General features: G+C 42.3%; 2 protein-coding genes across 6 annotated transcripts in view; both read left to right on the top strand.

Annotated features, from left to right (window-relative positions):
- Positions 1–13,669, top strand: part of LOC113113440 (X-linked interleukin-1 receptor accessory protein-like 2) — a 188,188-nt gene extending 174,519 nt beyond the window's left edge. The window contains exons 8-11 of the mRNA XM_026279625.1: positions 4,715–4,860; positions 4,953–5,093; positions 8,406–8,576; positions 12,086–13,669. Coding sequence (XP_026135410.1) covers positions 4,715–4,860; positions 4,953–5,093; positions 8,406–8,576; positions 12,086–12,756 — 1,129 coding nt within the window. The 3' untranslated portion in view covers positions 12,757–13,669. The remainder of the gene's footprint in view (positions 1–4,714; positions 4,861–4,952; positions 5,094–8,405; positions 8,577–12,085) is intronic.
- Positions 13,670–13,998: 329 nt separating this feature from the next.
- Positions 13,999–20,000, top strand: part of LOC113113438 (mitogen-activated protein kinase kinase kinase kinase 4-like) — a 23,766-nt gene continuing 17,764 nt past the window's right edge. For 2 of the 5 annotated variants that reach the window (XM_026279621.1, XM_026279619.1), the window contains exons 1-16: positions 14,001–14,239; positions 14,349–14,414; positions 16,116–16,172; positions 16,486–16,611; positions 16,794–16,904; positions 17,027–17,117; positions 17,244–17,374; positions 17,447–17,501; positions 17,576–17,654; positions 17,724–17,899; positions 17,988–18,060; positions 18,198–18,390; positions 18,653–18,745; positions 18,848–18,892; positions 18,964–19,107; positions 19,309–19,425. In XM_026279621.1, coding sequence (XP_026135406.1) covers positions 14,183–14,239; positions 14,349–14,414; positions 16,116–16,172; positions 16,486–16,611; positions 16,794–16,904; positions 17,027–17,117; positions 17,244–17,374; positions 17,447–17,501; positions 17,576–17,654; positions 17,724–17,899; positions 17,988–18,060; positions 18,198–18,390; positions 18,653–18,745; positions 18,848–18,892; positions 18,964–19,107; positions 19,309–19,425 — 1,614 coding nt within the window. In that variant the 5' untranslated portion in view covers positions 14,001–14,182. Of the gene's footprint in view, positions 14,240–14,348; positions 14,415–16,115; positions 16,173–16,485; positions 16,612–16,793; positions 16,905–17,026; positions 17,118–17,243; positions 17,375–17,446; positions 17,502–17,575; positions 17,655–17,723; positions 17,900–17,987; positions 18,061–18,197; positions 18,391–18,652; positions 18,746–18,847; positions 18,893–18,963; positions 19,108–19,308; positions 19,426–20,000 lie in introns of all 5 variants that reach the window. The other 3 variants (XM_026279623.1, XM_026279622.1, XM_026279620.1) reach the window with 3 other exon arrangements.

Raw genomic sequence — 20,000 nt, 5'->3', positions numbered from 1 at the left:
AAACACTCCTTCCGGTTTGTCACAAGTTTGGGAAAGTTTTTTTCGAGTATGGCTCTGTGTGACGTTAGATGGAGCGGAATTTCCTTATATGTGTCCTGAGGCACTTCTGCCGGAAGAGCGCGCTCCCGTATAGCAGAGCACTGAGAGCACAACAGACTTCACTGATCAGAGCCAGAGCGTCGCCAAATGTCACAAAAGAAGTGTGTTTTTGGTTGCCAGGGCAAGACAACCCTGCACAGATTACCTAAAGAGAAACAGCATTAAGGGACCAGTGGATGGAGTTTATTTTTACAGAGCATCAACGGAGTTGTGCAAGTATTTGTGTTTGTTCCCTGCATTTCGAAGATGCTTGTTCACAAGGCCCAGTTTGACGACGGATTTGCACATCGTTTATTTCTTAAGGATGATGCAATCCCAAGGAAAAAGGGTCACGATCGTGTGTTGGAACCGCAGGCGGTGAGTAAAACTGCTTCAAATATCTCTGCCTCCTTGTTAGTGCGTCCCCTCCCATGCCGAGACCCGGGTTCGAGCCCCGCTCGGAGCGAGTCGTTGCTGCTGCTGCTCTCGTTCAGTTTCAGCCTCTGGATCTGATTCTGGATCATAAATATACGCTGAATCTGACTGTTAGCCATGGTTTGTTTTGGATGATGTTTTTTCCCTCACGGTAATGTCACAGCTTCCACATGCTCTCAACGCAAAAGCCAATTCGCGCTCGTGATTCTTTAGCTCCGCCCACACGTCACACTACTTTACGTGAATGTGAACGTTTAAGCTAGTGCAACAAGTCATCGACTTTATCATTTACTTCACATTATGCTATTGTTCTATATTCTTATCCTGTTATGATTGTAAAAGTTCAATAACCAAAAAAAAACATACCATTATTTTATTTAAACGTTATACTGGAGAGACCTTCTTGAAGGATATTGTGTTTCTTTGTCTTTTTTTTCAGTTTTATTTTTGTTTTAGAAAATAAACATGATTTGATTTCACGCAGCACACACAGTCTGATCCATTTATTAAAAACGTACAAAAACTACACATCCTTAGCATGATTATGAACACTGTTTTGCTTTCCTAAGAGTTTCATATTGAATCTAGTGGGTAATCTATTAGACTGTGGCTGTTAAATAAGGCTTTACCGAGCTCAACGTCTCTGGCCAGAGCAGAAATAATCAAAAGGCTATTGGCTACTGTAAAAAGGGGCGGGGCTGCGTGATATGTCCCGCCCTCTCTTCCTGTTTCGGTTGAAATTACATCACCACATAGAATAACGCTGCTTGTTTCAAGGCACTTCAGGGGACCTTAAAGTTCTGTTAAAATCAGATACTCTAAGCCTTTTACTCAAGTTGTTTTGATATTAGTGACTTCTAACTTGAAATGCAGTAATTTCCCAACTGTTTGTTGTCATTTTTGAACTCCTTTAAAGGGTTACTCCACCCAAAAATGTTGTCATTAATCATTTGCCCTCATGTCGTTCCAAACCCGTAAAAGCTTTGCTCATCTTCAGAATACAATTGAAGATATTTTGGATAAAAACCAGGAGGCTTGAGACTGTCCCATAGACAAATAAATAACAGTGTCCAGGTCCAGGAAAGTAGGAAAGCATTGTCAGAATACTCCATCTGCCATCAGTGATTCAACTGTAACGTTATGAAGCGACGACAATGTGTTCTGAAGACAAACAAAGCTTTGCGGGTTTTGTTTGGAACGACACAAGCCGAAACAGGCACTAATTTGACTTGATGTTGTGTGTATAAGTCCCAAAAGCGTTCAGGTGTTTAGTGTTTTGTGAGTGTCTTATTTCCACAATTACTTCAGTAGTATTTGATGTGTTTGAATGGTTTAGGTTTGTCTGCTTCAGGCTGATACTGTGATATGTTGGGGTATTAATTGATAATTGTGGTGTCACCTGCATGCGTTATGATTGAAGGTCACTGTGAATGGGAGAGTGTATGCAGCCCTGCAGGTGTTCAGAAGCACAGAGCTGTGTGAATATCTGTATCTGAGCAGAACTACAGTGTGTGGAGATGATGTGTGCCTCTAGATGGCGCTGTGTGTAATTCAGGCTCGGAGTGATGGCATCTTGTGAATGACCCACTGTATGTACTGTACACCAAGTATGCGGTTGAGGAACCAAAGACGAATGTAGAAAAAAACCAGACTGATATATAAGTTTCCCACAGTCGAGGGAAGCCTGGAAATATCAGGGAATCATAGACAAATACTCATTATTATTATTATTGTAAGTGGAGTATGCAAAATATACAACACATAGGGCACCATGCCCCAACCATGGGTGTTTCAGTCAGACCAATTACCACAAGTGTATCAAATCAAGCAGCTAGTCGTGCAGTCTGCATTTACCAACATCTGTGAAAAACATTAGCGTTCTGAAGGGCTCAGTGAACTCAAGTGAGCTACTATCATATGATGACACCTTTGCAATAAATCATCCCTGCTAGATATTCCATTGTTGACTGTAAGTGGTATTATTGGAAAGTGAAAGTGTTTAGGAACAGCAGAAACTCATGAAGTTCACGTGAGGTCACCGAGTGCTGAGGCCTACGGTGTGTTAAAGTCACCTGTGATCTGCTGAAGAGATGCAATCTTCCACTGATATTGAGATCAGCACAAAACTGTGCAGCAGGAGACATGACTGGATAAGTGTGGTGTGGAGGAACCTGACTGGCCACACAGAGCCCTGACCCGATCCCCACACAACACCTTTGTGCTGAACTGGAACAGAGATTGTGAGCCAGGCCTTCTCGTCCAACATCAGTGCCTGACTTCACAAATGCTCTGCTTGATAAGAAGGCAAACAAACCCACAGAAACACTGCAAAATCATATGGAAAGCCTGCCCAGAAGAGTGAAACGTGTTAAGTGTATATTCTATAGAGTGATGTCTGTATAGTAAGCACTCACTTTGTGTCTAATGAAGTTGCACAGCTGGGAAATCACGCCGTTGATAAAGCAGCAGGGTTTTCTTAGTTATGTGGCAAACACAAAAGCCTTTGGACTACTTCCAGTTCACTCATTCCTAATGAAGTTATGAATGAGCTGAAGAGAGGTTTTCCAAACATTACACAAACAGATGTTCTGAAGTAATTCTGCATCTGATCCCAGTGTGAAAATCCATTAAACTCAGCAGGAACCAGATCTCCAGCAGCAGAACAGGCCTGACTCATACTCACACTCTCATCAGCGGAACATTGACACACACACACACACACACACACACACACACACACACACACACACACACACACTATCGAGACTAAAACTGTGCTTCTTTTAAATATATATTTATCAAAGTATCCTAAAAAAAAGGAGTAATGGTGTAAATGGAGGGTATTATTACAATTAATGGCAAAAATTATATTTGGAAATGTAAACTGATATTTCCTACTGACACACTATAGCAAAAGATAGAAATAACTGACTTAAAACCATTTTTGTTGGTGAAAATACTAGTTGCCTAAGACTTTTGCACACTACTGTAACTATCAATTGAAACAACTGCTAAAAATAGTATCTAACTGCTGCGTTATTCTTGAAGCATCATTTTTATGGAAAATGAGGAACAATATTAAATGTTTAGATTGAGAACTGAGTATGTTCAGGTATGATCAGTTTCAAGAGGCCTGTCAAAAAAAAAAGAATTAAAACAAAAAATCCCCCAAAATTCTCTATGATTGTTATCAGTAATTGTTTTTCCTACAATAAATGTCTTTTAAGAGAGCAATGAAGCTGTAAACGAATGAAAAGCATTCATATTTCTGAATGTGGCATGCTTTAACCTGGCCATGACATGAAGCAGAGGTTGAGCGCTCCAGAACACCCCCACTGACACACATCATGATGAGGTCAAATCCACAAGCAGTGAGGAACACTCTTTATGCCTACTGTCGTTGTTTTCTTATCTTTTTTTTTCTAATGGAAGTTTTTTGTGAGTTGATTATTTCATTAATAATTGTAAAAATGTGTTTAATGATTTCAGCGTCTGTACGTTTCTCTTTAGTCTGTTACAGTGATGTATGGATGTGGAACCATATTGAAAGCTGCATCATGTGTTTTGAATAATTATATTTAATGATTTTACTAAACTAAACAGTGAAACTATGGGTATCTTGTGTGTGGGTGATCTAATGTGATGTTTCTATGATATTTCATAATAAGAGTTTTGAACCAATGTTTCTGCAAATGCAAGGCTTCTTTAAAGATATGAACGCAAATGCAAAGTTTTGAGTTTTGTGCCTAGTGTTGTTAAAAATTAGATTAAGGTTCTGTTATTAATGCAAAAATGATTGTAAAAAACTGTAAAAGAATATATTTTTCCCCTAAACATTGGAAATATTTTCTGTGAGTTTTAATGTTTGTTTACAGTGCAGTTATCTTTATATACAGTAAAACAATTCGATTCATTTAGAGCGTTGAACATGAGCCCATGTGTGCTGTCGTGGTCCAGATCAGATCATGAGTAATCACAGAGATCTGGAACACAATTCCTCTGATGTCAGCTGCTCTCCATGCTCATCTTCCTTTGATGATGTCTGTTTGATCTTTAGCAATTACTCCTTCATTTCAGGTGCATCATTCTCATCAATTACAGATAGAGATCCTTATTCATAGTCTTACATGTAAAGCATAAAGAATAAAGGAAAAGTGTGAACAGCATGAGAGTGTGTTAATCTGAACATGTGTGTGTTCAGGGTGGTGCGAGAGTTTCTGGGGGAGAAGGAGGTGGAGCTGTCGCTGATCTTCGACGCTGTGGAGGAGACAGACATGGGTAACTACACCTGTACGGTGGAGAACCACATCGGCCGAGGCAGCGGGAGCGCCATCCTGCAGAAGAAAGGTCAGGAGGGAGATGTGTTTGGTTATCTTGTGCGGTCTTCCTCATCTTCATCCTAAAACTCTCACAGATTGTGTGTCTGTGTTCTCATGCAGACATGTACAGGTTGGAGCTGGTTGGTGGTCTGGGTGCCATCATGCTGATATTGGGGATCTTCACAGCCATCTATAAGTGCTATAATGTGGAGATCATGCTGTGCTATCGACGACACTTCGGCAGCGACGAGGCAGATGATGGTACGTAATAACAACTTGAACAATAATAATAACTGTTTTTTTTCTAACTGGAAATATTGTGTGTACATGACACGCAGCTGTTGGTTTTCTTCTACTGTAATGAAGGATTGGGCTCCTGAACAGATCACTCTTAATAGCAGAAGTGCAAAAACAAGGCCTTAATGCAATGCATATTTTTACCCTACAAACATGTATAAAATACATATGTCATAACAGCTGCCTTTTTTAACACCAAAATAAATGCAATTTAATGTAGATACAATGTATTATTGTATGTCTCATTACTTTCACATCAACTTTACCAATGTGTTATTCTCATATTTTCCTAAGCGTTACTTTAAGTTACTCTTCTGTTCAGTTCAGTTCCTGTTTATTTGTGTAGTGCTTTTCACATTAAAAGCGGCTGCAAAGCAGCTTCACAGAAAACTCTGGTGGTTTGTATGTTGGTTCAGGGTTGGCATCATCTGAGTCCTCGGAGAGGTTCTTCTGCAGATTCCTTGTACAGTATATAGTCTTTTACATTACCCTTATCAACTTATCAATTCATTTACATTTCTCCAAATGTTAGACCTGCAAGTAAAGATTAACATTCAAAGTTAACACTTGAAATGGCAAGTTGTTTTTTTGTTTTATTATTGTTTATTCAACAACCAAGTGTTTTAATGCAAAATGCTTTTAGTAATACTTACTTACGAAATGTTTATAATCCAAAGCGATTTCATATGAAGGTTGCTAATGTAACACGGTTCCCTGAGAAGCACTTTGTGGTGGTGTTGATGCTATGGGAAGACTTCTGTGTGACCGGTGTGTGAGGCATGTGTGGAAGCACATCAGTCTTGATTGGCTGGGCATGAGGTCAACTCATTAGTGATGTGGGGTCTCCAGGACCAGGGTAGAGAACCACTGGTCTGAAGGAAGATACACAGGCATGCTTGAAGCGTGGCATTGCAGCGCCTCGTTCCCTACTCAGGGAACTGGGTTACTGATGTATGGGAGGCACAAGCATGGATCAGCGTATATTACAGCGAGATACAGTTCCTGCCAATATCCAGTAACTTCACACAGCCATTGAAGAGGAGTGGACCAACATCCCACAGACCACATTCAACAACCTGATCAACTCGGTGTGAAGGAGATGTGTTGCACTGCGTCAGGCAATGGTGGTCACACCAGATACTGGCTGGTTTCCAGATGCCCCCGGACCCCCCAATACAGTAAAACTGCACATTTTAGAGTGGTCTTTTATTGTGGCCAGCCTGAGACACACCTGTGTAATAACCATGCTGTCTAATCAGTTTATGTTACATGTTTATGTTGTTCTAAACCTATATGAGATTCCTTCTGCTGTGGAAATATACTGGTAATCAAACAGTTTCTGGGACCCCATGACTAACATAGTATGAAAAAAATACACTGTTTGAGTCAATGGGCACCAGAAACTGGTTGCAATCATTTTTCAAAATATCTTCTTTTATGAGGAGAACAACGAAATTCATTGAGGTTTAGAATCATTTTAGTTTGAGTATATGATGACAGTAGGCTATCTTCATTTTTGGGTGAACGATCCTTTTAAGATCTCATCATATAGGCTAATCCCGGATCTCATATAGCCTAACACTACACGTGCTTTATAGTTAAAACACAAATAACAGATTATCTCCCAATCCCCAAATGAATATTTAGAGTTTGTTCAAACATAAAAACAGTATACGTCCAGTTAATAATCAAACTAACCTCAAATCTGTTGTTTTCTGCTCATATGCCCGTTTCACTTGCTGTTCCAACAACTTCCACTCCATCGACAGCTTTAGTAAAATAACCTGATAACTGGGGAGTTTACTGACTAACTTGTGTTTATGTTCTTTGTATTTGAAGTTTTACACTTTTTGAGCCCCTCTCTCTCAGAATTGCTGACATTTTTTACTATTGAATATTGTTCTTGACCATTTCCAGATAACCCCAGAACGAAGTGAAGAGTGGAGGTGAATGCAGGCATAGGCTACTGGGCAGCGATCACCTGATAGAAACATATATATGTCGTTCAAATCTCAAATATAGAATAAATGCATTTGGTTGGTAAACCAAATTCAGACTTTAAGCTCAAGTGTTATTTATGGCAAAGCTCAACTAAATAACAGCAGTAATAAGTGAGGGATGTGGTGGCTTTGCTGGTCAGTGTACCAGTGAGTTTACCCCACAGCCAATCACAGAGCTGTACCTGTGCTCCGGGAAACCATGTTTGCATCGTTATATGGTAGGGGGCACTATTACATATATTCTGTTCAGAAACAAGCCCAGAAGAAACTGAAACAACAGCTGCTTCCACGTGTATCATCAGCCATAAAACAGCATCAAAAACGTTATGGTATAAATATTGGGGTGTTAACTCACTCCATCCACGTTTTGATTATTATTCTGAATCAAATTCATATTCTTTTTTTAGCTTTTTGTTCAAAATGTTGATTATTTATTTATTTATGAAACTCACCAACATTCAAGTGTTTATAAAAAAGGAACACATGAAGCTAGAATAAAATGTTTTTGATAACAAGCAGAGACCCTGTTCTTTCTTTGGATGTTTGTATGTTCAGATATTCTAAATATATACACATTAATACCTAAATAGAGACATAGTAGTATACTTAAACTATGATGTAAAGTTCACTTAAAGAACCCTTCTGAGTATACTTGCAGTATAAAACTACTAAACTAGTAGTTTACTGAGACTATACTTCAAAGTATTTAATTAAACTATCAGTATACCTGTAAGTTCACTTTCAGTATAATTGCAGTAATAACTACAAACATTAATGTACATTAGTTTACTACTGTTATGCTTAAAGTATAGCCTACTTTTTATATACTAAAAAGTGGGCCAATTTAGTCCCAAGGAGTATTGAAACAGTACACTTACAAACATGCTACTAGTACACTGATATCTGTCTACTTGCTACATACAGTATACTTAAAAAATACTAGAACTTTACTTAAGTATACTTAAAATAAAAGATACCCTTGAAGTGTACTTCTTTTTGGTGAGGGTTCTCAAGGTGGCCATGTTTCCACACTTGCTCACGCAGAAGTGCTCCCACAGCATCGGTGCCATGATGCAGTGTTGATTTCCTTCAGAACAGTGGACAGTGTTGTACAAGTGAGACTGTACACATCTATTAGCTGTAAAATAAACTGTAAAATACTTTAAAATTGTAATGAGACTGTGTTATTGTACCGACCATTTTATAACGATAATAATCCATGCATAATATGATGAAAGAATTAACCTGTGCAATACAACAAATCTGTTCCTTTCAGACAACAAGGAATATGATGCCTACCTGTCTTACACCAAAGTGGACCTGGAGTCTGTGGAGCATGAGATGAGCGAGGAGGAACTGTTTGCTCTGGAGATCTTACCTGACGTCCTGGAGAAACACTACGGATATAAACTCTTCATCCCACACCGGGACCTCATTCCCAGCAGCAGTAAGAACAACACCTGACATTCACACGCTCACATGGACCAAAACAGACAGCAGTTATAACTTGTTTAAGTGCTCACTGTTGACGATGTGTAAGTCTGTTTTTAATCTTAGTGCAAATAGCTGTCTTGTTGGCAGAGGATATTCACACTAACTGTTCACCAATGTCTGGTTGGGATAGACAACATTACAAAAGAAAAGACACCCGTTAAAGGGGACATCGGATTCCAAAGTTGATGTGATTCTTTAGGGTCTTCAATAAAATGTCTGTAATATACTTAAAATTCCTCAAAGGTTATGTAAAACAGCAGCCTTTTTACTTTGTCAAAAACAGCTCTGATCACAGCAATCCATTTTGGTGCATGTCTCTTTAAATGCTAATGAGCTACTGCTCACTCCACCCCTTTCTTCCATGGGGTGTGTCAACATAATAAACATGAATTGCTGCCTTGTAGGGATGGCCAATACTTTTTTATTTTCGATGCAATATCGTCAAAATATCTATACCGATACGATACTTCTAAACAGAGCTTTTAGATTATGAAATTTCTTTAATTATTATGAGTACAGTGGGTAATAAAACCTACTTAACTTTATATTTGAAATGCATTTTAACATTCAATATACCTTAATTGCAACTTCAAGGTTATATTTTTGTTTACACATTGTTAAAAAAATGTTTACTGTAGTGGTAACCAAGGAAATCTACAAATACTAGAGTTAAACTATGTTCACTTTACCATGGTTCATTCTCATAAGGGACTGCCAGTAATAGACTGTTGCGTGCATAAAATTCAACCTTTTTATTCGGAGAGTTTGTGATTTATATTAACAATACAGAATAGAACATGAGCAATAAGAACTTTTAACATTTACATTTAAATAAATGTACTGCACAAACTAGGGTGCAATTTCAATAGATTTATTGTGAAATATTCATATAGCTTATGTTTTTTCCAAAAACATGGTTTGTTATTATAGGCTACTCTTGGGAAACACATGTTTAAATGCACTGTCAGAAGTGAGTGAACGCTCTCTGTAACTGATTGATTCTGCTTTGCAACAGATGAGAAGGAAAATCCCTTTCACACAAGCATTTGCTAACATAAGTTATTCGTCCAATCTAAGGCATATTGTAGGCATTATTTTTTGTTTAATAAACAAAATAAACAAACAAATAAAAACACCTTAGTATCAATACTTTTTATTTGAGTATCGATACTTTCGATACTTGCATCAGTATTGATATATCGATACTTCAGGATTGATTCACCCATCCTGCCTTGGACTGTTTGTGACTCAGAGATGGTCTTATTCAAATAGCCATCTATCTATCTATGAAACTGCTCGCTGCAGGAGGAGAAAGCAAATTCAGAGTTCACCTATTTTCACAGTGTAACAGAATATATCCTAATTTGCACTTCTACTTCCACTCCGTAATTAGAATAACAAAACACACTCTATTCATCATCTCATCATCTAATTCTAGAGTGCTGGAGAGATGTTTGCAATATAATCACAGATAGGCTGACCAATGGCCTGTACCAAACACCAACATTTTGCTTTGACAACACCCAGCAAATCCATCCCAGCTTGATGAGTACCACCACATGCACTATACATTTTTGTCATCTCATGGCATATCCTAAACTCGAGATGATCCCACAATCACATGCACAGAGACGTGTGGCATCTGCAGCGAACAGAGAGTCATGTGAAACAGGAAGAGAGACAGTGCCATTCACTTCCTGTGAGTGATGCACTTCTCAGATGATGATGAAGGATTGCTGTAAACAACATGAAGAGCGGAGACACATTCAACAGTTTGAGGACTGTGATTAAACATTACCCACAAAATGTTGACTAATCAATATGTCAATGCAACTGAATTCCTAATCGTGGAAAGCACAATTGTAGTAAAACTGTGTAGCATATACTGAGTTTAATCTCAATACACAGTCATATAAACACATTAATTGAACCTATTCCACTCTGACCCAAGAGTGCATGTGCTCGTGATGATCACAGATGACGTGTGACGCTCCTGCGGTGATGCATACATCATTAAAGAAGGCATCACCCTGCTGGTGCACATGTAAACATACTCAATGTCTAAGTGAATTTATATTGTTTTTTTACTAGACTAAAGGGGAAATCTGAGAGGAGGGGTGACACTCTATAATATGAAGTGATTAAGCTTAGAATTTTTTTAATCACTAACTATATTAGGTTTTCACTTTCAGCCTGTAGCATATGTTTCTAAGTAGTTATGGCTGTAGCCATTAAACCCTGTTTCATAGCCTCAGGACTGAAAGCACATTACAGAAAATAATATGCAGCATGTTGTGCAAAAACAATTTAAAGTGGAGCAGTGTCGCATCACCCTGATGTGGTTTATTACATGATTATAATACAGCTTCATGTCAAATAATGTAAATACACATATTACAGATGAAAAACTCCTCTGTGCACATCATTTGAGTTTGCTCTGGTGAGATACAGCTGGAGCTAAGGTCTGATGATGTTTGTCTGTTTCTTGAGTGTTCTTGAAGAAGCATTTCTATGCAGAAAGGTGTTTTAACACACTGCTAGCCAGCTGTCTATCAGACATCCCACCATGGCATTGTTTTGCTTGTTCTTTGTCCATCAGACATCATTTTTAGGTTAAATATTACAGAAAACTATGCATGACTGTGGCACAAATAGAGCAGAACGAACCCCTTAATACACCCTAGTGTTGGGGGAAATTACTTTTAAATGCAGTGCAAAACAATATCGTGGTACCTTTTATGAAAATTAATTCGATGCATTACGTTTGTGTCACTTTTTCTCATCTGGGCTGGGCTTGCTTGATAGTTTTCAATACATTCAATACAAAAGAGTTTACTAATGTAAGTGAATGAGTTTTAGAGATTCTGGATTGCTTGAAGATTAGAATGCAGAAGAAGAAAGTTCAACACTTTTCAGGAATAAAATAAAAAAGTTTATCCAAGGTAATTTTTGCGTATTTATAAGGTTTAATTGGATCAAAGGTCAGCAGCAAAGACGGTGTCATTTTGTGTAATCTGTAATATTTGTGTTATGTAACATTTAACTGTTGCAAGTTTGTGTCATATTTAAATTAGCATTTTACAGTTTTTATTTATTTTTAGGAACACTGAATGTGTTTTTGTGTTCGTGAGAGTAATGCGTGTTCACACAGTCCAGATCTACATTAAGATCATGTTCACACACAACACCTCTGCACTCGCTCCTGAGACATCAATACATGAGAAACATAGTTACTGCCGTTACTTATTTAAAAAAGTAACTCAGTTATTGTCTTGTAAATAAAAAAGTAATGCATTACTTTACTAGTTACTTGAGAAACGTAATCTGATTGTGTAACACGCTCCTTGTGATACTCCCTATAGTTTGCACAAACAAATAAAGCTCTTAAAGCAGCTTGTTTCACTCTTTCTGAAGAGTGTGTGTCTGCTGGTGTGTGACATGCGTCTCTCTCTGTGTCTCTAGCGTACATCGAGGACCTGGCACGCAGCGTGGAGCAGAGCAGGCGTCTCATCATCGTCCTGACCCCTGAGTTCGTGGCCCGCCGGGGCTGGAGCATCTTCCAGTTCGAGCCGCGGCTGCACAGCATGCTGGTGACGGGCGAGATCAAGGTGATCATGATCGAATGCTCGGACCTGCGCAGCGTCATCAACTACCAGGAGCTGGAGGACCTGAAGCACACCATCCGAGTGCTGTCGCTCATCAAGTGGTGCGGGCCCAAGAGCAGCCAGCTCAAGTCCAGGTTCTGGAAGCAGGTGCACTACGAGATGCCTGCCAAGAGAAAAGAGAGCGTGTCCCGCCGACAAGTCCTGGACTCGGGCGAGCAGGGGCTGTTCGGTGACCTGCAGGCCGTATCGACGGTGGCTATGACCACCACCTCGGCGTCGCTAGCGCCGGCTCACGTGGAGATCCCGGACTACAACGAGCCGGGACACCTGCAGATGCACCACTTCTGCCGCAGCTATGAGTACGAGCTGCCCACGCTCAGCGGCCGACACATGTACTGCAGTCTGCCCATGACTCTGCTGAACGGACGGCTGACGCACAATAACACCGGCAAACCCAAGAAAGACCTTCACTTGAACAGCTCGTTCATGCCGCTGTCCGGACCCGAGCTTTCCAGTGACATCTGGTAGAGCGGCTCGGCCAAACATGGCTTCGCCAGTCTCATCCCTTCTTCCTTCACAGACAGCAAGCTCCTTCGGCCCAGATCCGGCCCACATCCGGCATCGATTTCATATGGGCCAAACGCGGGCCGGATCTGGGCCGAAAGGGCTTGCTCTGGGATTCTGACCTGCATGAGTTCATCAAAACTACTTAATGGGTTATCTGGCTCTCTTCCAGCCTTTAGTGTTTTCATACTTTGAAGAGCTACTGATATTGTTTTCTTACTTGAATTTGGAGGTAATTATGCCATGTACAGTATTTCCATCAAACGCTGCGTCTGCATTGATTAAAGGGTTTGTTTGACATTCTGACTTGGGGTGTTACAGCACAATAATGTAAAGACACATCCGCTCAGAGCTTTAAAGAATATTAGGTTCTATTTATGCAAATAATTCCTATTCAGATCTAATAAGCACATTGATATCATTTGTAGCTAGTCGAGGAGGTATTTACATATTTGATACAACTTATCATTTGCCTTATTTCCTGATCGTTTGGTTGTTTCCTTCCTCAGAATTCTGTTTGATGATGTTTTATGGAAAGGTGCATCTTGTTGAATGGTATCTCTGGTGTAGGGATGAAGCGGTTCAGTGCTGGCGAGCACTTTTGATCAATACTGATATGTATTTATTATGATTTGATTGAATTTGTATGCAATGTTGCCCTCTAGAATGAAAGGTCACACCAGTCAGTGATTTGGTTGTGTATACTCACGACTAGTCCTCTGTTTTACTCTTCAGATACAGTCATCTGAGGAAGAGGATGATTCTGTGATTATACGCACAAACCCAGTCACAGGACTCTGGGTTTAGCCCATAAATTATTTGTAATATACCTTGCAAAAAATAATACTTGTTATCAGACCAACAAAATAAATACATATACGAGTAACTGACTCTGAGAGATGACTTTTTTTTCTTTTTAATGTTGTGTGTGATGAAACTGATCATAAAGGTGTCAGAATGTTTAAATGGGTCAGATTTGTGGCTGAAGCAAACAACAGAGATGGGACGCTTTGTTTTGCTGTAAGCAGAGGAAGGCGCAGCTTTTCACTTTTTACTGGTTTTTCGGGTTTCCTGTGTTAGTCCCGAATCCTACTAAAGCGAAGGAAAAGCTCCTGAATATTAATTCGATAATGAGGCGACTCCGGGAGCGTGTAGGGACACGAGCTCATTAATATGTAGCGGCCGAGAGTGCGTTGCGACAGGATTGGCTAATCCGCCGGCTGTGACACGCCCACCAGCAGCAACTCTCGAGTTCAGCTGCAACAGTTCCGTTATGTCGATCAGATCCCTCGCTATAGTAGCATTAGATGCGCTGAAGATGAGCAGACACACTGTTCCTCGAGCCAGGATCAGTTAGGAAACTCTGAAAACGGTGTACGAGCTGAGGACAATGGCGAGAGACTTCCCCACGACGAGTCTGAGTAACATCGAGCTCGCCTCTCTTCGGGTGAGTCTCTGTTCACTGAAGCTCCTGTCAGTGATTTACTGCAGCGACGCCAACTTTGCTCTGAATCTCATCTAAAGTTGTGTGTGATGATCTGTGGCTCTTCTTCCAGGATCCTGCAGGGATCTTCGAGCTCATCGAGGTGGTCGGGACCGGGACTTATGGACAGGTTTACAAGGTTTGTGCTGTTCAGTGAAACACTGTGTGTGTGTGTGTGTGTGTGTGTGTGTGTGTGTGTCTCTGGGTCTTCATCAGGAGCCGGGGGGAGTTTGATCAGAAGCGCGGTTTGGTGTGTGACAGTCTCTGGGTGGAGGCACTTCCTCATGAAGCTGTTTCACATCAGTGTGGGATCTCTAACATCCTGTGAGATGTGTGACACCTTCATCTGGATCATCTCCAGGTCACACACACACACACACACAGGGACCTGTCAAAATATCTTCTTCTATGAAACTGAATTCTATGAACTGTCCCTTTAAGAAAGTTACTGGCAATTGTTTGCATCATTTTCATTCTGTAGAAATTGCATTATTCTGAATTCAGGAATCTGCTTTTGCAGCAGAATACAGTATTTGGTGATCTGTGGAGGGGTGTAATATCCCTTCTGATCATTAGTAGTAAGTGCAGAGCTAGTTCTGCGTTCAGATCTGTCTTACACTGGTTAGTTTCCTCGAGGATCCTCCTCACACAGTGTGCTTCACTCTTACCACATCTTTAACATCCACATGAAGTGGAAACTGCACAGCTTCTCTCCTCTCTTGTGATATCATGCATGCAAACTCGTTGAAACGTGGTGAAATTCACCGCTCTGACACCAAAACACTTCAATAATGAGGATTCAGCAGATCTGAGGAAGAGCAGACTGTCTTCAGAACTTCTCGTCTGGAGTATAATCCAGCGGTCACCTCTTTAGACAGCACTTCCTGTTTGTGTCCCAGTGGTTTACTTCCTGGAGAGCGCGAGGAAACCCCATCTGAAGCCTGAGCTCACGGTCACTGACAGACCCAGGAGCGTGGCTCTCGTCGGGTGATGATGATGATGATGATGATTCATCAGTCAGTGTTCAGTGTGACAGCATGAAGAACAGACTCTTAAAGCCACGGTTCATCCTCAAGTGTCAGTTCAGGCATCCTTCGTGCTGTGGGACTTCCCTCCTCCTGCATGACATAAAAGAAGATCTTCTGAGAAACACATGGGTACCAAACTAGTGTCATGCTTCAGAATATCTTCTTCTGTGTTCATACAGGTTTGAAACAGCATGAGGAGGAATAAACCATCACATTTCTCTTTAAGTCTCTCTAAGTGGGAATAGGGTTGCAGAACTAGTGATGAATTAAACCAGTATTTTGAGTAAATGCTGGTATCATCACACTTTGAAGCTTTCAGTAGTGGCATCGATACTTCTGTCCTGACAGCGGGAAGCATCATAAACACTGATCACAGATCAGATCACACACGTCTCCTCTGACTGCATCTGAAGGGGATGCTCTCTGCTTCTGTGTGGTGATGATGCTCCGAAATAAATGAAAGAACAGAAGAAACTAAATAAGAAGGTGTGACTGTAGATCAGAAGATCAGTGATGTCGAGCCTCGTTTGTTTCTATAGTACTTTGTACAGTACAGATTCAAGCTTCAAGAGATAAACAGAATAAAAACAACAGCAGTTACTAAACTAATTAGACTTCAGGTGTAAAGGAGCTCTACAGAAAACTCATTATATTTCATTATTCAGCTCAAGTAGGGCTGGGTTTCAAAAAAAGTAAAAGTAACAGTAAACAACAATTTACAGATGGTGAATTAATAAAAGATAATAATAATGAAGAACCACAGGTCTGTACTATAATTTTTTCGTGTGTGTGTGTGTGTGTGTGTGTGGCAGGGTCGTCATGTGAAAACAGGTCAGCTGGCAGCGATCAAGGTGATGGAGGTGACGGAGGTATGAGAGCTGTTGTGTGTGTTTCTCTGTTCCTGAACACATGCTCTTACACATCTTTCACATCACAAAGACTCGTTTGGTTGTGCTTTCAATAGGAAAACAGCATTAGCAAGCGTTGGAGTCAATGTTAGGTTTTTATTAATCAGTCATAAAGTAAGAGTGTGTTTACATGAAGCACATAATGAACCAGGCTGTAGATGAGGTGGAGTAAAGCGTGTGCATGATGTCCTCTGGGTTTGAGACTGTCTGCTGTTTCCTGCGCTCTTCTTCTCTCCCTCTCCTCGTGCTCCTGCTGAGCTGTGTGTGTCCTCAGGACGAGGAGGACGAGATCCAGCTGGAGATCAACATGCTGAAGACTCACTCCCATCACAGGAACATAGCCACGTACTACGGTGCGTTCGTGAAGAAGAGTCCTGCGGCTCAGGACCACCAGCTGTGGGTGAGGATCTGCTGGACACTAGCTCCAGCATTTACACGAGATAACTGCACTTACTTATGAGATACACGAGGAAGAAGAATCAAAGAGGCTCGACCTGATGAAGCTGCTGCGGTCAGACGTCTGTGCCGTATGAAGTGCGCTGCTGAATGTGTGTGTGTGTGTGTGTGTGTGTGTGTGCTCAGCTGGTGATGGAGTACTGCGGCGCCGGCTCCGTCACAGATCTGCTGAAGAAGACCAAAGGGAGCTGCCTGAAGGAGGACTGGATCTCCTACATCTGCAGAGAGGTTCTGAGAGTGAGTGATCCCAGCTACACACACCACACCAAAGAGCACAGATAAGCTCATGATCATGAGTGTGTGTAGACGTCTCCTGGAGCGTCCTGAGCTCTGTTCTCCTCTCTCTCTCTCTCTCTCAGGGTCTGCTACACCTGCACACTCATCACGTGATCCACCGAGACATTAAAGGACAGAACGTGCTGCTGACGGAGAACGCTGAGATCAAGCTGGGTGAGCACACACACACACACACATCCTGTATTTGAGCTGAAGTTGAGTGTTTAAACAGTGTTAAACAGCGGCTGTGTTGTAACACACACGTGTACATGAGCAGGAGTGTCTTGTGGTGTGTTCCAGTGGATTTCGGCGTCAGCGCTCAGCTGGACAGGACGATGGGCAGGAGGAACACGTTCATCGGGACGCCGTACTGGATGGCTCCGGAGGTGATCGCGTGCGACGACAACCCTGACTCCACGTATGACTACAGAGTGAGTACGTCAGCTACGCATCGGTGCTTGAGCCGCTTCCCATCACTGACGCTGTTCCTCCGCATGTTTCAGAGCGACCTGTGGTCTCTGGGCATCACCGCTCTAGAGATGGCCGAGGGAACGCCTCGTGAGTCCACTCTACACCACTGACATCCCACGCAGTGTTTGTGTGTGCCCTGACCGCTGTGTTTCTCCTCACAGCCCTGTGTGACCTGCATCCCATGAGAGCGCTGTTCCTCATCCCACGAAACCCTTCTCCCAGACTCAAGTCCAGGAAATGGTGAGAAGTCTTCTGTTTGCTACAGGCACACATCCTCAGGGTCACTGATGCTGTCCGCTGCTCCTCAAGGTCCAAGAGGTTTCAGATGTTTGTGGACAGCTGTCTGGTGAAGAACCACCTCCAGCGGCCGTCCACAGAGACGCTCCTGCGCCACTCCTTCATCAGAGACCTTCCCAACGAGCGACAGGTGCGCGTCACGCTCAGAGACCACCTGGACAGGACCAGGAAGAGGAGGCCGGAGAAAGGTGACTCACACACTCTCTCTCACCGGTGACCCTGTCCCTCATCGTGACACACATCCTAATGCTCCTCTGTTTGTGATGGCTGGAACAGAGGGGACGGAGTATGAATACAGCGGCAGTGAAGATGAAGAAGATGCTATGAATGAAGATGAAGGTGAACCCAGGTATGTGTAGGAATCCTTCATGTCGCCGTCCAAACCTCACTTCCTCGTTCAGCAGGCGTATATCTGGTTCTGTATAGTGGCAGATGGCTGTGGTGTTGTGTCTGGCGTGCTCTCCTCACGTGTTTGTGCTCACACAGCTCTATAGTCAATCTTCCCGGAGAGTCCCTGTTGAGACGGGAGTTCCTGCGTCTGCAGCAGGAGACACACACACACACACACACACACCTGCTCCAGCAAACACACAACCAGGACCACTACAGGAGACAGCTGCTGGCCGACAGACAGAAGAGGATCCAGCAGCAGCAGGAGGAGCGCCGCCGCCTCGGAGACGTAAGGAGTGCACGAGCGCTGAGGGGTCACCACAGTCAGCCAGCACCGCTCCAGAACACACGGGGTTAAAGCTGGGAGCAGTTTAGTTACTATATGATAGAAGCTGGAACAGAGCCTTTGGCTGACTGTGTTTGAGGGGATTTAATGTTATTCTGCAGTGTTTACAGCAGCGGAGGCTCACTGTGTGTGTGTGTGTGTGTGTGTGTGTGTATGTGTGTCTCTGTGTGTGTGTGTGTGTGTGTGTGTGTGTGTGTGTGTGAAGCAGACCGGGCTCCAGTGGTCAGAGCTCCAGGAGATGATGTGGCAGGAAGACCCTGACGTGACCGAGAAGAGCAGAAGAAATCAGAAGAAACAGGTCAGAAACAGAGTGTTTTAATGGAATAGAAAGGAAAGAGAGAGAGAAGCTGGTGATGCTGATCAGAGTCTTCATCAGGAGCGTTGTTTCTCTGTGTTTCAGCTCAGAGACGGTGAGCAGGACAGGACTGATCCTGAGTCAGCGGCTGTGAGTGTTAGTTGATGTGCTTGTGTTTGCTCCTGTGCTGCTCTGTGATGATGAGAGACTCTGCTCTTCAGCTGGCAGGTGAACCGGAGGCTCTGGACACACATCCTGTCAATCTGAATAACGTGGTGAGGATTCCTCATGTTCAGTCTCGTCTGGGATCAGGAAGCTCCTCCAGTCCGTGTTCTCCAGCGCTCCAGAGAGCGGCCGAACCACAGGTACCATCACCTCTCACATCATTCCTGACCCGTCTCAGTCTGGATCTGTAACCACTGTACGTCACACCACTGATGACCAACACAAACACAGAGGGGTCACAGACCAGCAGCAGGTGTTCAGATGTGTGTGATCTGGAGTGTCTCCGCACAGACACACAGCAGCACAGTTAGCGAGTGAAAGCTGTGTGATCTGTGTTTCAGAACATGAACGTGTGTCCCAGACATCAGCTTCATCTCAGCAGCTCTATGACAGACATCTCTCCTCTTTCTCCAGCGATCGATGAAGTCTTCTTCAGTCCTGACGAGCAGCCGCACAAGGTTAGTCACCACTGATCCACAGACAGAGAGAGAGAGACAGAGACACACACACACACACACACACACACACACGACGCTAAGATGCTGTACTGTATCACACCATACAAGCTATGTTTCCATCCACTTATTTTTATGCACATTTAGAAATATTGCAGACTTTTTGTCCAGTAAGTCATTTATTAGATATGAAAATGATTATATTGAGTGGCTTCTACTTTTCTAACTGATATTTAGAGCCAGTTTGTCAGGAAGTGACGAGTTTGTTCTCTTCGGGAAATGGTGCTTAATTCACACATTTTAGGCAATATTCCAAGTTAAATTGGACACTACTGTGCATTCTAGTGTTGTTCATATTTGAGTATTCCCAGGACACACCAGAGGTTTTAGCTGAGCAGAGTAAATGATGACCGAGTGTTTTGCTGTGTCAGAAACATCTGTATAGGTGGAGACCGCTAAAGCTGCGGTCGAAACTGCTTCCTCGCCCTTCCTTCCTTCCTCTAATGTGACATGCACTCACAGCAGATAGATATAGATATAGATATATACGGTTAGACACCACAATAACAGTGAGAATG

Source organism: Carassius auratus, chromosome 14, assembly GCF_003368295.1.
Source record: "Carassius auratus strain Wakin chromosome 14, ASM336829v1, whole genome shotgun sequence".
Classification (NCBI taxonomy): Eukaryota; Metazoa; Chordata; class Actinopteri; order Cypriniformes; family Cyprinidae; genus Carassius; species Carassius auratus.
The sequence above is the reverse complement of the archived record's forward strand: the minus strand, read 5'-3'. Positions and strand labels throughout refer to the sequence as shown.